Source organism: Parasteatoda tepidariorum, chromosome 5, assembly GCF_043381705.1.
Source record: "Parasteatoda tepidariorum isolate YZ-2023 chromosome 5, CAS_Ptep_4.0, whole genome shotgun sequence".
In the NCBI taxonomy this organism is placed as follows: Eukaryota; Metazoa; Arthropoda; class Arachnida; order Araneae; family Theridiidae; genus Parasteatoda; species Parasteatoda tepidariorum.
This window is the reverse complement of record NC_092208.1, coordinates 72,915,527-72,933,817: the sequence shown is the minus strand read 5'-3', so window position 1 is coordinate 72,933,817 and position 18,291 is coordinate 72,915,527. Positions and strand designations below refer to the sequence as shown.

General features: G+C 25.8%; 2 protein-coding genes across 3 annotated transcripts in view; one reads left to right on the top strand and one right to left on the bottom strand.

Annotated features, from left to right (window-relative positions):
• The window catches only part of LOC107453865 (zinc finger protein Xfin), a 40,492-nt gene extending 29,756 nt beyond the window's left edge, over nt 1-10,736 (bottom strand). The window contains exons 1-3 of the mRNA XM_071181075.1: nt 10,053-10,736; nt 8,709-9,002; nt 6,604-6,945 (exon numbers count right to left, since the gene is read on the bottom strand). Of these exons, the coding sequence (XP_071037176.1) occupies nt 6,604-6,945; nt 8,709-9,002; nt 10,053-10,122 (706 nt within the window). The 5' untranslated portion in view covers nt 10,123-10,736. The remainder of the gene's footprint in view (nt 1-6,603; nt 6,946-8,708; nt 9,003-10,052) is intronic.
• A 138-nt stretch (nt 10,737-10,874) lies between these two features.
• On the top strand, nt 10,875-16,654 carry LOC107453864 (gastrula zinc finger protein XlCGF57.1). Of its 2 annotated transcripts, none has more exons than XM_016070856.3 (2): nt 10,875-11,214; nt 15,503-16,654. In XM_016070856.3, exons 1-2 carry the CDS (start codon nt 11,187-11,189, stop codon nt 16,384-16,386), a joined length of 912 nt encoding a protein of 303 aa, XP_015926342.2. In that variant the 5' UTR covers nt 10,875-11,186; the 3' UTR covers nt 16,387-16,654. The 2 variants fall into 2 exon arrangements, with proteins under 2 accessions (XP_015926342.2, XP_042901217.1); XM_043045283.2 differs by lacking the exon at nt 10,875-11,214 and adding an exon at nt 12,798-12,955.
• The last annotated feature ends 1,637 nt before the right edge of the window (nt 16,655-18,291 follow it).

Here is an 18,291-nt window from a genome sequence, read left to right as displayed (position 1 = left end):
ATAATAATAATTTTAAAACAAAACATAAAAAACTTTATTAACAGTATTTTAAAACTCAGTTTGGTTTTAGAAACAATAATTTATAGTATATTTTGGATTCATAAACAGAATTCATAAGCCAATTTGCAATATATAAAATAAATAAATTTCAAGAAATGACACTTTTTTCCCTGAAAGTGAATTGAAAGATATAATCATAACAGAATAATAGTTTTCAAAATACACATTTTTATAAAGCAAATAATTTGTTTAGCAACTTTTTACAACAAATTTACAACAAATAGAATTAATCAGTCAAAAAATTTAGGGTTATAAACAAATGAATTGAAAAATGTTATTCAAATAGCAGACCCTGAAACAAATTGCTGTTAAAAAGGAAAAAAAAAAGCATAGTTAAATTAAGAGCATTAGGAATACTTCCTTCGATTGTAAGAAATCCTTTGATAATAACCATATTATAGCTTGCAAATTTTTCAAACTTTTAAGGCAAAACAAGAGTGAAAAAAATATGATCAAAAAACTGTCTAAATACATTTTATTTCACTATTACAAATATGACAATCAATTATATATTGATGGACATTTTAATCTTGTTTTATTTTAAACTTTTGCAAAAAAAAATAATTAATAAATAAATAAAATATAGTTTCATAGCACTTATTCCCACTGCCCAGGGAAAAAATTCTTTGGTTTCCTCTGAACTGTTTTTACTGTTTTGCTGATTTTTATAACCAGCGGAAAAAAACTTAGAATAGCAATTGGAATCACAAACAACCAATTAAATTGAAAATAAACAATTAAATTGGAAATGAAAATAATTGAAATGGAAAATGAAATTGAAATTAAACACATAAGCAATAAAAGCTACCATTTAATATCTTCTATTATGATTAACAATTAAAGTTTATAAAACTATCAAACAAATGAGTCTGGGTTTTTTTTTCACTTATATGATAAAAATAAAGATTTGTCTTTCACAAAAATATTGTAATATATTTCACAATTGAAAAAAATATATATACTAGAAAATAGGAGAACAGTTCTAAAACATAAATATAAGAATTTTTTTAGTTAACATAGTTTGTTAGAGTAACAAGTTATACAGAATAATAAGTAATAAGTTTTAAATACTAACAAGTTATAGTAATAAATTATAAGTTTTAGATAGTTTGAAATAAAATAATTTGTTACAAAACGAAACATCTACGCAAAACCCCTTTAAGATAGCCAGCAACAAACATTAAAAAATATATTATGTTAAAAGACGATGTACAGCTATAAATCATAAAAATGAATAACCTCAGCTATAATTGTAAAAATTAAGAACTCAAGTTCTGTTTAAAAGTATAATGAATGCTTTACATTTCATAATATCTTTTTTTACATGAATGCATATAATTAAAATTAAAATAAATAAATAAAAGCATTTAATGTAAATAAATTGAAAGAAATAGTTACAAAATTACAAAGCAAATTATATTAATAAATTCAAAGATATAGGGATGAAAAAAAAATCTTTTTTTTTTTATTGATTTCCGAAGTAAACTTGTACAAAATTTCAGAAAATAAAAATTACTACTGATTTAGTATTAGAATACTTCAATGGTTATAAATAGAATTTAATTCTGAGGAAGACTGAGCTAGTTCAGGAACTCATAATTCCAGACAATAGCTAAAGAAATATTTCAGTTACTCTTCCTTTTATTACTATAAATTCAGTTCAAAAGAAATGTTGAAAGGCATTATAGGCATTTTTTGCTTTCTTAATTCATGCTAAATAAATTACAGAAAAGAATAGCTGACATCAATATAACAAGGCTAAGAACTAAAGATTATTTTAAAAACTAACTAAATAAAAAGTTAATTAAACTTAGCTTTATTTTTCCTTTTTCTGCTTGAAGATGACAACTTAAAGATTGACCTTTAACTAACCTTTATGAACATACAATTAACAAAAAGTACTCGTTTTTAGTGTGACTTTTTATCAAACCATGTGGCTTTCTATAATAATCAACAAATCCCATACTTACAATTTTACTATCAACGAAATAAAACAAAAATGTGGATAAGGTTTTGATTTTGTGAAAAACAAACATTATTTATTGTAATATTCATTTTACATATTTTATCATGGTAGTAGACAAACTGACAAAATTAACCAACAATTATTTGAACAACTTATCTTTAGGAAAATGACAAATTATATGACTCTGTAAATTAGCTTTCTGAGAAAATCCTCTGTTGCAAAGTTCACATTTGAATGGACGTTCTCCAGTGTGAACATATGAGTGCCTTTTCAATGCACTTTCAAATAGAAACTTTTTATTGCACACAGAACAATCAAAAGAAGCTTGTCGAGATGAAGGTGCTTGTTTAGAGGGATTTTTAACTGTTATCTGCTTTTCTAACTTAAGAGGATCCTCAGAAATAAAACTAGACTTCGAAAACCACATTCTAGAATCAAAGTCAAACGGTAAAGAATTTCCTAGAAGATGTACAAAATATTAAACATATATATAGGAATCAAATATACAAAAGATGTCAATGAATACTACATGTGTAAATACATAAGTGAAAGGATACTAAAAAGGTATACAAGAATTTTTATACAGTGGAAAGTTCTGTATCCAGAATCATCAAAACTTTGACAAGTCAGGAAAATAGATTTTTCTGAATAATAGGTTTTTAGAATAAGATTAAAGCATAGATTATTTAATTAAAAAATAATTAATAAAGGATAATTAATATCAAAATAAGCAGGCAATTAAGTTGAACTTTTCTTTCATGAATAAAAGCACATTTTTCAACATTACCCTCCCCCCCCCTTGATGAAAAGAATTAGCAGTGAACATATTAATATAAAAATAATATTCAAACTTCAAATCGGAAAAGAAAAATCAGCCCAATTAAATAAAAAAGAAAAAGCACATCATTAAACATGGAACAGAATTGAGTAAATTCTTTAATGAAAGCATTATACTTTAAATCAAAACAAAGACAGGCAGGTGTTTTTTTCCTACACAGAAACAAACAAACATACAAATGAATTTTGGCCTTATAAACAAAATGGCTCTTGAAATGAACATAAAAGAAATTCTTAACAGTATGAAAGTAATTCATAACCATATTTACAAGAAGTAACACTTCCCTCCTCCCCTCCAATTTATTAAGTGAATTAAAAGAAATAATTATAACAGAAAACTAATTTTCAAACATTTATTATGACATGATAAAGCAAATAGTTTACTTTCTCCATGAAGATAAATTAAATAATAATGATTGAATGAGATGAATTAAATAATATTGATTGAATGGTATGAATTATTGATTTATCCAATAAATTAATGAAAATTTAAAGACAGGGAACTTTCCTTAGAAAGACAGAATTAACCAAAAAATTATTAATCTTTAGAATAATTGCAAACCATATGGTTCTTTAAATTAAGATGACTGCTAAGAAATGATAATTTAAAGTTTGAGAATAATACTATTTCTTATAAACATAAAATTACTAGAACAAATCGTCTTTTGGAAAATGGCAAACCATATGATTGAATGATATTGATTGAATGATATGAATTATTAACTTATCTAATAAATTAATGAAAATTTACAGACAGGGAACTTTCCTTATGAACACAGAATTAACAAAAAAATTATTCATCTTTAGAATAATTGCAAACCATATGGTTCTTTAAATTAAGATGACTGCTAAGAAATGATAATTTAAAGGTTGAGAATACTACTATTTTTTATAAACATAAAATTACTAGAACAAATCATCTTTAGGAAAATGGCAAACCATATGGCTCTTTAAATTAGCTTTCTGTGAAAATCCTTTGTGGCAATATTCACATTTGAATGGACGTTCACCAGTGTGAACATATGAGTGCCTTTTCAATAAACTTTCAAATGGAAATTTTTTATTGCACACAGTACACTCAAAACAAGTTGATGGAGATGGAGGTGCTGGATTGGCAGGACTTGTAATCTGTTCTTTTAACATAAGATGGTCCTCAGAAACGAAGCTAGACTTCAAAAACCACTTTTTGGGATCAAAGTTTAATGGTAAAGAATTTCCTGAAAGATTTACAAAATATTAAATACAGTACACAGCAATCAAATATACAAAAAATATTGACAAATACTATACACATGTCTTATCTATAAGTAAAAGAAAACTAAAAATGAAGATATGATTTTGATTATTTGCAAAGCAAAAATCTTTATTTTTATGGTATATTACTCATTTTACATATTTTACAATTGCAGTAAGTACTTCATTTCTTTTATAAAAAATGTTATTTATACCAACTGTAACAGCATCAATATTATTCATTATGCATAAATAATGATTTGTAAATAAATCATTGCATATAAATCATGTAATTTATTTTTTACAAAAAAATTTTGCAATTAGATTGAACAGACTAAATTTAATAATATTTAAAGAATTTAAAAAATTAACTAAAAAATACTTAATACAGTGATTATTTGTAATAACATTTCCAATAAAATTAAAATACTTTTTTTTAGAAGGTTCAGTTTCATATCAACATTTTTATTAAATAGAAACACCAAAACATCATGAAAAATACTGAAACAGAAAACTCAACAAGTATGTGCAAGATATTACAATTACTATTAATTTATTTAACTGCTATTTATACTTTCTCTACTTGTAGCAGTTAATTTCAAAATAAACCTTAAAACTTTCAGTAAGAGAAACCTTTTTAAAGATTTAATTCAAAAAATAAAACAAGCTGTAAATCTGAAAACTGATTAAAATTGAATTCATTTATAGGAACAATAAAATCTATTGGATAAAAAACTTAGAATAAAAAAACAGTACGGAAAATGCACAGAACATCTAAATATAGCATATTTGTTGAAAAATATATAGATATACATACACATAGTATATACATGCATATATACATATTACATGTATATATATAAGTATATACATCATGCATGGGAACAAAAAAGTAATGATTTCAAAGTACATTTTGAGGAAATCAAAAATTCAAATTAACCTTAAAACTAAAACTCGGTGGCACGACAGCCCATAGAGGGCCAAAGCCTACTAGGCTCTTCTAAGTTTTCTTGACCTTGGGCTCAGGAACAGACGTTCCAGTTGGATGGTCAGCTGAACCAGGAACCCCCAGTATTTAGTCCTCTAACATGCTTGGTAAGAATACATATAAACAAAACGGTTGAACAGGAAATGCAGGCAAAAGAATATTAAATAAAGTAAATTTGAATAGCTTAGAAATCCAAGAATATAATAAAATACAAACAAAAACTTACTTTAATAAACAGTAAAATGAAAATAAATTAGTTTATCATGTAGCAAATCATAAAATGTAAAATAATTTTTCACTAAGCTTCATCATAAATTTAGAAGCCTTTTAAAAAAATATTAAGATTGATATCCTATTCAAAAGTGATGCTTTAATAAACATTGAATGTAAGAAAAAAAAAATTTCAAACAAAAAAAATTATAAATAAATAAGTTTTTTCCCCCATTTTTATTTCAAGGCTGACGATCCCTAACACAAAAATTCCAGATTCATATTTTCTACAAAAATTTATTAATATTAGTTAAAATTCACTTTAAAATTAGTTAACAAAATATTGGTAACACAACAAACAAACAACAAAAAATTTAACAAAATTTTGCTGCAAAATAATTTATTAACTTGAAAATTTTTTATGTTTTATTTTAAGCCAGAGTGATGATAAAAATGAGAAAATTTTGTTTTTGAGCAAAGTCTGTTAGTTAGAATCATATAGCTTCAATTTTAGAATTTTGTTGAATTTATAGCAGTTTTAGCTGTCACTTTTTGACATAATGCTCACAAAAATTATGGAGTGTTAATATTTAACATTAACAATCGTAGGTAAAAATTAAGCAAACTAGTGATTAAAATAAATTAAAAAATATTAGCCACGGAAACTTAATAGTTTTGAAGCAGTTTAATGGCTTTAAAGAGAAAACTTTTCCTACAAAGTAATTTTTCTTTTACTCACAAAATGGACCTAAATTGTCTAAAACAGTGTTAAATTATATTTAATTGGCTTCCTCTCATTAACTAACTCTGATTACCACATCAACTACATAAAATGAAAACCTAACAATAGGGGCCAAATTTCTGATGAAAGATGATTAAATATTGGAAATTAAAAGGCTTCAGGGAATTAGATTAGGAATTAAATATTGGAAAAGCTTTTATGTCAAAATGCTTTGGATCTTTAAAAAAAATCACTTATTTCTCAATTCTGTCATGTATGCTTTTAAAATTCCGTTATGACCATTTTATTTAGGTGTCAAATGACAATTGCCAATTTTACCCATAAAATTATAAGAAACAAAATAGGACAAATTTATCTATTCCAACAATATGAATGTCTCTAATCATAACCAGTTTTTCAAGCAAGTTTGGATTATACATTTGGTTCTACAATATTCACAATTACAAGACGCAATGACAATTGAGACAACAAATGTTTCTTTTTGTTTTATTTATTATCTAATTCTATAATCTGATTTTTATGGATCACAGATGCACAGGAAAACAAGCGCCAACTATGCTTTAGTTCACGTAGTATTTAAATGAACAATCAAATGTGTTTTCAAATGAGCTTTCTGGGTAAAACTCTTACTACAATAATGGCACATAAAAGGACGATCACCAGTATGAACAACAATATGCCTTGCAAGTTTACTTTCGTAAATGAAGTGTTTCGGACAAAAAGGGCATTGTAATTGCACAGCAGAGTTTACTGATTGTTTAAAACTAGGAGATCTATTAACTTGATTTATCTTTTGAGATGGATTAACTAATGGTTGAACTTCACTAATCCTTTTAGGTTCCATATATATCTTCACTCTTTCGGATAAAGGATTATTTGAAAGAAAATATGATCCACTTTGATGATCACCTAAGAAAAAGAAAACAGCAGTAAAATTACAAACAAGCAATAATCAAAAATGGAAATATTGCAAAATAGTTATACATATAAAAAATTTTAAAATACAGCACCAAAACACAATTAATTTTACTGAAAAACAACCAACTACATAGTCAGCATCAAAAATTGAAATTTTTACTTTTAAATTGTATTGGTTACTTAAGATGCATAATTAATTTGTTGTTCATAAGTATACAGTGGCTATTTTGTAAATAAAAGTTCCTTTAAAAAAAAAACTCATAAAGAGAAAATTCTTTCTTTGAATACATAACAATCATTTTAAAGGAAGGGAAAAAATTGCTACAAGCAACTTCAGATAACAGTTTAAATTTTACTTTGATTCTTCAATGTAGAGTTAAGTTGAATGTAGAATTTAATGACAAGAGGGAAAAAAAACATCTTAATTGAGCTAAATCTAAACAATGTGCTCAATGCAAGCTGATAGAAAGGTGGGGTAAACCATGTCAAAGACAAGAAAGGAGGAGATAGAGAACCTGAATCTCAATAGGGTATCTGATTGTGAAACTACCAGAAGTCTAGTTCTGTTTCGTCAAAAAAGTGTTACTTAAATAAGTTTATTTAATAGAATTTAGAATTGAGTTTAATTTAGTGACTAGAAATTAAAAAAAATTCTAGACTAAGACTAACTCATTATTTGGTTATTATATATGAAGAATTTCAAAAAAATGTTAACTAAGTTTCCACCTTATTGTACCATCCATAAGCAAAAAGTTGAAAAGAAAAAATTATTTATAATTAAAAAAACATGCAGAATAAAGAATTTTAATAATTTATTAAAGAAAAAATTTACTATTAGATATTAAAAATTTCAAACAATTTGATCCTAAAGCAATAGATTGATGATTTGAATAAGTTGATGGAAAAATTTTACATTTACAATTTTTTGAACTATTGTTCAAATTTCACATCATGAGAACTTTGGATAGCAAGATTAAAAGAGAAACCAATCTTAAGAAAATGAACAGTTAGTCAAACTTGAATTAGAAAAGTTCAATTACAAAAAAATGAAGATTTTGCAGAAAATAAATAAAATAACATAGAATTATTGCAGATATTTATTTTAAAATAAAAATACCATTACATTTCATTTTTAACAAGGAGTAATGCACACACACACAAAAAAGAGATTTTTTTAATATTTTTGGGTCAGAAAAAAAAAAGATTAAGACTACAATACTATACAATTATACAAACAAAATTATTTTCATTCATGAAAAAGTAATTAAATTTCTGGGGGGAAAAAACAAATGTTTTAATAATGAAATGTAACTAAGACCAGAAAAAATATATAAAACAGTCGTAATAAATAATTTATTTTTAAATTAAAATTCACTATAAATTGCAAAAAAAATTTAAAAAATAACATGCAAAAAAAAAAAAACATTTGAAATTGAGTACAAGTTATAAAAGCGACTAGAAAGTAATTCAACCGTAATTCTTGTGCAACAAAATATTAAAAATAGCAGTATACATACTTTATGTTCATATAAAATACAATTGGTTTTATGAAATAGATTTTAAAAGTTCTATGGAATAAAGTTTTGATCATTTATTTGCTAATAACATTTCTATATAATAAACACTGACATTGATTGTTTCTACATTAATTACCATAAATTAATTCTAAAGATTTGCTCTACAAACATGATAGATAAATTGATCTCTCCTTATAAACCCACGATTACATGCTCTACAAGCATATGGTCTCTCACCTGTGTGAATACAAATATGTCGCATTAAGTTAGATTGAGAAGCAAAAGCTTTTGGACAGAACCTACACTTGAATGGTTTATCACCGGTGTGTGTCCGAATGTGGCTCACTAAATAGGATTTCCTCTTAAAAGACTTTTGACAAAACTCACAAACATATTCTTCGTTATAGTCTAGTTGCATAGATGGAACCATCTCTAGGTTTTCATCGTGAGGTAATATCAATTGGTTTGGCTGGATAGCTTCAAGTACATCCATACTTTGCGAAGAAAACAAATCACTTTGGATGTCAACATCTGAAAATAATAATAATTTCAACAGTTTTACTAATAAAACAAAAATACCGTTAAAATAATCTGAATCAAATTGCAGAAAATTGTTTCAACATAAAATGATAAATATACTTAATATTCTTTCAAAAATAGCTTATTAGCAAACATCAATATGCAAGAAACATTTTAGAACAGATAATTTTGCTATAATAGTAATCAAACGTAATAGTAACACAGTTAAATCTGAAAAAAATTCAAAAAATTGATCAAAATTATTTAAAGAGAAATGTAGATTAGAGTAATAACCCATAAAATAATTTAAATAAATGTTGATAAGTTATCAAAACAATCATTATTTAACAAGGCTATTATAGACTAATTCATAGGCAACAAGATATAGTAGTAACAGTGTATTTTTCAATATCATTTAAATTTAAAACTGTAAAAGAATGTGTGATGCATTTAACTCATAAGTGATGCATAAATAGAAATTACATACATTGCCGCAATGGGAAGATATTCCTCTTGGTACTTAACAGAATTCTCCCTACGAATAAAAGAGGGACCAACTTAAAGGGTATAACTTTTGGGCAAATCTTTAATTATTTTTATAAAAAGTTTTGCAAGTATAAAAGACTATTGTATTGCCTGACGATGGTAATTGGTTCAAACAGATACCAAAATGGAAATATCCCTGCCACATTATTCTATCCACTGTTATTATCCACTTCTCTTTCAAAAGGGCCAAGCTTGACCAGAAAAATAATGACCACATACAAAACTATGCACATAGTTTATTGAAACCATACACTGGTTATTTGAAATATTAGAAACTAATTAAATAAAACTAATATTAACAATAAGGTGCTTTAAAATGTTTATTTACAAAATCGAGAGCTAGCAAATATTTTATATATCATGACAGTGAACAATAAATCATAATTATGCAATATGAACATAAGAAATACGGATAATCACATATTTAAATAAAATACCAAATATTTCGCATATATATAAACAGCAGGAACTAGACATAAAACTTCTGCCCGCAACAGCAGGAATAAAAATCGTGACCTATTTTAAACGTAGCTAAACACAAAATACAACAGCATAGAAATTCTTGCCCCCCAATGAGAATGTTCATATACGCTTTAAAAATTATATAACTTTCCTTTCAAATATTTAAGATCAAAGTATTTCTCATAAATTAAGGTTCATGAACGCAATCGTACACCAAGACATCATACACAATCAAGAAGTTGCAAATATTTTATAAAAAGAGCAATTCAATTATATTTCAGTAATATTTCCGCAAGAGATATCCATAATAATGATCACGGATAATCAGACAACTCATTAAATAGTGTTCATTATACCGCATTAACAGCACTAAATATAAAACTTTGCAAGCAGTAACAGGAATAAAAATCGTGATCTATTGTTAATGTAGCTATATAAAAAAATTTAACACAAAACAAAGCATGGTAAAAATGCTTGCCCACATTAAAAACGTTCCATTACATTTCAAAAAAAATACGATACTCTTTTTAGAGCTTATATGATAAATTTATTTCTTATAATTTAGGAATCTAGTACACAAACACACAAACGTCAACAATTCCAAGAAAAAAAACAAGCAGCTGCCATATTGAACAACGCGCCTGTCTTTAATGCCACATTTTGATAGATGTAACATTAAAATAAAAGTACTTAATGTATAAATAAAGAAATAATTAAATTGCAACAAAAAAAATTTTTTAAAAGGCATGCTTGTTTTAATAACTGACAAAATCTGATTTTTTTTTTAATTTACTTTTATGAGCTATTTCAAGTTGGCAATGGAAAAGTTAGGTCATTTGTTTTTGTGAACCCTTATTATTATAAAAAAAATTTCTCAGTTCACGAAAAGATTGCCATATAAATTATAATATTTTATTCATAATTATTTTTCCATTAACTTTAACTTATTTCTTTTTATTTCAGTGGTTTAAATTTTAGCAAGGATATAATGAATTGTTAAATGTTTAGACAAAATTTCCACACTACGTGAATCGAGAGGACCGACTTTATATTTTGTTGTCATTACTATTATTAACTGAAATGTTATATTGTTTATATTTTAAGTTTACTGAATGGTTTTTTGACATTTTCTATTGTAACTAAATGCCTTGTAAAATTATTATTAGGCTCATTAAGTGATATCTATAAATGCATGCCTTGTTGTTTTATGAAATAAGTAAACAAAATCAGTATTTTTGTTTCATTATTATGAATAAAGATTGTCATAAGTAATCGTCCTTCTTACTTTTAAGGCTATGCCGTTTTTCGTTATTGTAATTTGATTAAATGAGATAATGCCAATTTCTAATTTTTCTCTTATGTTTGTTTAATATGCTAACATTTACAAGTGCTACGAAAAAATTCGTCTACTATCTAACATAGGGAGCTACTATATAACATATCCAATATTCGGAAATATTTCCGTATCTGATCTGTTATGTCAACCATAAACGCCCAGGCTCCAAATAGATTTTAAACTTGTTATTTTAATAAAAGAAGAAGACAAGAAGGTTTGTCTGAGGATAGCTGCGTGTTATACCCCTCAAATTGGTCCTCTTGACTGATGTTTATTGATTGTTTCTTGGGGAGGACACAGCTCAAAGGTTGCCAAGGTTTGGGGATTATTCTGCCTCAGGTCGTAATACAGAATTTTTCATAATTACTTGTGAGCCACTGCCCAGAAATTGCCAAAACTTGATGATTATTTTATCTTTGGTACCGATCCAAGAAATTTCCATTAATTATGAATTATATGAGAAGTTTGCATTTTTATGTCCTGAATTATTGATAACAGATATTCAGATAATTAAAATTAAGAAACCTTTAAAATACTACAAAATGAGGATGGAAAATAGCCTATAAAATGTTCAGGGGGAAATTAAATAGCAGATGTCCGCTTAATGAATCAAATGTCCATTTCAAGTTTTGTTTTCTTAAAAGTATTTGCAAGGCTGCTTCTATCAAGCTTCATGATAAATTATAGTGTTAAAAATTACAATTTTGTACAATTATATACTCTCAAACATTAATGTAAATTTCAAGTCAAAATCTCACAGATTAGGAAATCTTTCTTTTTAATTAATGAATTAAAGTAATTTTGCTTGTTTTTAAGGGGAAATGGTACACAAGTCGATGCATTAACTTTCATGGAAACTTTAAAGTGGAATATATTCACAAACAAAACTACATAAAACCCATATAGATCTTCTAAAAAATGTACTGACATTTTTAGTAAGTATACTTTGCTCCATTGGTAATAAAAAAAGATACCATTGGATACTAGTCGGAAACCACTAGTGTATATAATGCAAATGCAACAGTATTAGTTTCAATAGGTTTATAAACTGTAATCTCTAAATGTATATACGGTTTAGAAATTAAAACATTTTACATTATGAGAAAATTGAATTTCTTAAGAAATACATTATTCATTGCAACAAAATTATAATAACTTTCTTTCTTTTAAACTCTAAAAGAGACTTTTAATGTTTTATTTCCATGATTGCACCATTGCAGGGAATATTGTCTGCAGCACTATTTATTTTCCTAGTACTAAAATTTTCATTTCTTAATTATGAAGTACACAGTTTAAATTAATGAATAATGTTATGGTTATATATATTTTAAATTTGCATGATTTACTGTTCTTTTTTGAGAATTTAGTGAGTAGTTCAATTTTTAGTTAATAAAGTGAAGAATATTTTATTTTTATCTGTTACTTATTTTGTTGCACAAATTTATCTAATTATCATGATTACAGAGATTTTTGCGCGTATATTGTGTTGTTAAATATTGTTGAAGTACTTCCTAAAAGTAAACAATTTATTTTAATTATCATCATGATTTTTTAACCAGTATGGATTTGTTTTGCATCTGTATAATTTCTCTCACTAAATTCGCTGCACTGTTCTTGAACGGTAAACCATTTTTATAATTTTGTTTTAAATAATATATTTATTTTTCAGGTTCTTCTTTTTGTTTTATTCTATTTTTGGAATGATTAATAATTAAGTTTTGGTTTTTGATATGTCACTTAATTTATCTATATAATTGTATTTATTTATGACTATTTATTAATTACATCCAGATTTTTTTTTTTTTTTTTTTTTTTTTTTTTTTNTTTTTTTTTTTTTTTTTTCTTAATTCCAGTTTCTTACAATTTTGATGACTTTTAACTTTTTTTGTTCATCTAGCTTTTTTACACTTGAATGTATTTTTTGTGAATTAATATTTTCAGTTTGAAATTTAGGATGTTTAATTGTTAATTATAAATTTGTCTTTTATTTCTGAATTGTCTCATCGAAAGATTCTACTATAATATTTTACTGTATTTTCATTTATTAATCTGTTATGCATCAAAATAAGGACTAACTGCATTTTTGTCTTTATTAATTTACTGTATCATTAAGTATTTAACAGTATTTTTAACATATATTGTCCTGGGATATAATGTCCTGTTTAAAATTAAAATAAAAATTTTATTTCAGATATTTATTTAAACTAATAAACTTTTCTGGAGTTGTATTATTCATCATATGTATTTTCTGGAGTTATGGAGTTGGAAATTATATTTTAACTACATTTTTTTTAATGTGTATATCATTAGTTATTGCTTTATTTCAGCTACTTATTTTGTGTGTTTCAATTTTTATTAGATTTAATTATTAAATGCATAAATACTTCTTTCATAATTTCTCAATTGTTATTTTATTTGTTTTTTTCCTAGGCTTTGTATTTTAATTTCTTAGGGCAAATTAAATATATTGTATATAAAGTAACTACCAAGCTCCAATATTTTTGTTTTATTTATTTATTTTTTATTATATTTTACCTGTTACATTATTTTTATTTATTTTAATAATAACTAGTTTTTTTCTTATTTCAGATGTTTGTGCTAATAAAAAATAGCTAGTCACCGCTTTANAACTACTAAGCTCCAATATTTTTGTTTTCTTTATTTATTTTTTATTATATTTTACCTGTTACATTATTTTTATTTATTTTAATAATAACTAGTTTTTTTCTTATTTCAGATGTTTGTGCTAATAAAAAATAGCTAGTCACCGCTTTAAAATTGTGCTTATATATATAATAATATATGTTTGATGCATTAACATTAGATATAGTAACTGATATGGTGTATAAATTTGCATTTTAATATCTTTATCTCTTGTCAAAAATTGTTTTTATTATACCTAGTGATGGCAATTCATATTTTGTTATATTTTATTTTTGTGTTAGCTATATTTCATATTTCTCTTTTATTTTTATAAATAGTGATTCCTAATTAGTTTAATTTTTATACATTGTTTTATTGTTTGCTAGAATAGTTTAGTTACTATTTAGTTAATACTTACTTATTTTGATTTTTATTCTTGTTAATAATGCTATTGTAGTAATTTATGTTCCTAAAGTTACTATTCCTAAAATATTATTTAAATTAATGTTTTATGCTTCTTTTTTTTATTATTATATAAAAACTTGACTGATTCAAGAATTGAGCTTGATCTAATATTAAAATGTCAGTTGCCTTGTTTTTGAGACAGCACTAATTATTATTTCATATTAACTTTTCTTTTACATTTATTTTGCTTTGATTAATTTTTAGGAGACTGTTATCTATAAGGTAAAATAACACAGTCCTTCTATTCTCTATATGAAAAATGTGAAATGATATATTATCCATGAAATGTATTAACATTTCTTATTATGTTACTTAAAAAAGATAGTTCATAGCCTGTAGGTGTTCAAGTTTTTCAAAAATAAAAGGACCGCTTTTTTGTTAATTCTCATATTAATTAACCTTTCCAAGATATATGCCCCTTTAAGGAGATTAAAACCCTCAATCTGCACCCACAAACCCTAATTTTAAAACGATTGAGAAACCCTTAAAAAAATATTTTTAAAAAAAATATTTGCTGGACAAATAATTTTAAAACTTCTACTATTTTTTTTGTTAATATTGTCGTTTGCTACATTTTAAATATTGCAACTATTTATTGTTTTAAAAATAAAAATCAATTGAGAAGAAATGTTTTAAAATCAACAAAGAAAAATTCAATGATTTTTTTAGGAGGGGAGAGGGGAGGGGCATTGAGTTATTAAGTTTGAGATGCTGAAAATAAAAGTTATGAATCTCTGTTTTTTGAGCGACAAATCAAAATTTTGTGCAAATGTATTTGATAAAATTTATTATTGTTATAATTTGAAGCATTTAGTTTTCAATAAAATAAGGCTGAATTTACTTTACTTAAACTTTTACTTTTAAGAATTGCTATACTTTACTTTTAAGAATTATCCTCTAATAATTTTTTGTAAGTTATGCAAAATTTACTTTCTAATTTTACCATATTTCTTTTACTAGATATTGATGCAATCTTTTCTTGTTGTTAAATATCTAGAAACTTATCAGCATTTATTTTTTCGATACTGTTTATGTAATTTAATATATTTTTATTTTGTAGAACATGTGTGGAACATGATATTCCGCTCTGCACAACTGTTTTCTTGGGGCAAAATAAGTAACCATGATAGTTCTGATAAGCTACCTGAGTTGAAATGCGACCGTTGCTCTTATGTTACGGATAAAATTGTCAACTTCCAAAAACACATTTCCATCCATGTTGGTGATGAAATCCCGGCGTGTGAGCAGTGTGGAGAAGAATTCAATGATGAAATTGAGCTCCTGCGTCATCTTTGCAACTTTTCAGGGACAAAGACTATTTGTTGCGAGTTCTGCACAAGGAAGTTTGGCTATCTGTCGAGTCTTAAAAAACATCAGCGTCGACATACGATGTATCAAGCCCATAAATGTGCCTTATGTTCCAAAAGATTCAATGAAAAAAATGAGTTGATACGCCACTCTAAGACCCATCGAGGTGAGAGAAACTTTGACTGTGACCTCTGTGATAAGAGTTTCTACGAGAAAAAAGATCTGTCACGCCACTCGCATTCTCATAGTGGAGAAAAACCATTTGTTTGTGTCGAATGTGGGAAAAAGTTTAGTCGTAAGAATGATCTAGTTCGACATTCACGCTTGCATACTGGAGAAAAATATTTCAACTGTGAGTATTGCGGAAAAGAGTTCTATAGAAAAGATAAATTAAAAATCCACGTTCGTGTTCACACAGGAGAAAAGCCATTTTCTTGTGACAAGTGTGGGCGAAAGTTCAGCGCAAAAACAGATATGAGTCGCCATTATCGCTTGCATACTGGTGAGAGACCATTTTCATGTGCCGACTGTGGAAAGAATTTCAGCCTTAAATCCAAATTGCGTGATCATGTTTGTATAAAAGAATTGGGGTTCGAAGATAAATCAATGCCTCTTACCATTGATTTGAAGTCTTAGCTTCATAAATCTGGAATAATTTCTGCCTTAAATCTAAATCCTGTTAGTGTAAAATATTTGGGGTTCAAAGATAAATGAATGTCTCTTACCATTGATATGAAGTCTTAGCTTCATAAATCTGTGTGTTACAGCAAATGCAAAGTTTGATATTACTTAATTATACTAGAAAATTTGTACAAAACAGTTTGAAAAAGGTTACATTTTTAAAAAGTTCGCAAATTTATATGAAATTGTATTTTACATGGTATAAAGCAGTATTCTTTATAGCNAATTTTTAAAAAAATTTTGACCAAAATTGTTTTTACTTGGCCTATTTCCTAAAATATGCTAAAAGATAAATAAATTATGTTCATAATAGTAAAATTAAATTAAAAAACAAGTTTTCATAAGTTTTCATTTGAAAGGTCCCGTGTCCCCTTAAATCTAAATCGTGTTTGTGTGAAATATTTGGGGTTCAAAGATAAATGAATGTCTCTTACCATTGATATGAAGTCTTAGCTTCATAAATCTGTGTGTTACAGCAAATGCAAAGTTTGATATTACTTAATTATACTAGAAAATTTGTACAAAACAGTTTGAAAAAGGTTACATTTTTAAAAAGTTCGCAAATTTATATGAAATTGTATTTTACATGGTATAAAGCAGTATTCTTCATAGCTTTTTCTAAATGTGTTAAGAAATTATTTTTATTAAGAGTGTTTGTGCCTTAATATACCAGTTGTTTGACAATGTTTGCAAAGAATCAAAGTAGTGAAACATACTTGTTTTCTTAAAAAATTATAATGTTAGTGTTAAAATATATACCATTATCTTTTCCATACAAAAGTAGAAATGTCAAGTTTGTTTACTTACAAAGAATTGCATTATTGAAAAGTTCACAAATTATACTTTTTATCAACTGACGATTTTTAAAAATATTTATCACTTACGTTAAGAAATGTTTTCTCATGAAAAATGTTTGTACCTCAATATACACATTGATTGTTGGTGCTATTTGTAAAAGTCGTAGTAATGAACATTTCCGTGCTCTTGATACTTTATAATGATTGTGAAAAAATGTATATGAGTCGGCATTGATAAAAAAAATTTCACTTTGTTGTGCTTACTAATAAAAATATCAGGGTTTGAGGATAAATTTTTTATTTTTTTGTATTTATTTAAAATTTTAGCTAGTTTAATTTGCAAAATTTAAGTTGCATCATGCTTTGATATTAACCCTTTGTGGGGCTAGAAAATTTAATCAAAAATTTTCAACAAGGAGTACCATAAGAATTGTGGTTATCGTATGTACTCCCATAATGACGTAAGCTACTTATTTTAATATTTTTTCAAAATTTAGAGCGATTGATAAAAACTTGCAATTAAAAAGGAATTACTGGAATTTTAATAATTTGTATTGTCAAGGATAAGTGGAACAGTTTTTATTCCACTGCCCCTAAAAGGGTTGAGCAAGTAGCTGTATTTTTCAAAGAATCACAAATATTTTTAAATGTTGTTGAAATGATCTGATTTTTAGTCTTTAATATGGCTACATCTTTATTTTTGTGGTAAGAAATTTTCTTTTCATAAAAATGTTTGTGTTTTTTGTAATTTGCATCAATTAATGATGCCCTTAAAAATCAAGTGTACCTTGAAATGTCTCATTGTAATTTAAACTGTGAATACAGTTTTAAATTTTGAACATGGTTTAATCAGTTTAAATTTTACTGTTATTTCGTATTGTTTAAAAACTTGTAAATACCTTTTTTCTAGTTAATTTAGAAATTGAATGTTTGTTTATTTTATATCTTTCTCATGCTAGTGAAAAATATTTTAACTTAGCTGGATGCTGTGTTCTTTACAGTGTTGTATATTCATAAAACTGATTGACCAGCCAAATATGTGTCCGGAAAAAGAAATTTCGAG

Coding starts and splice junctions, on each gene's coding strand:
- LOC107453864 (XM_043045283.2), top strand. CDS start 12,895: ATGGATTTGTTTTGCATCTGTATAATTTCTCTCACTAAATTCGCTGCA. Junction 12,956..15,502: donor CGCTGCACTGTTCTTGAACG/GTAAACCATTTT, acceptor TTTATTTTGTAG/AACATGTGTGGAACATGATA.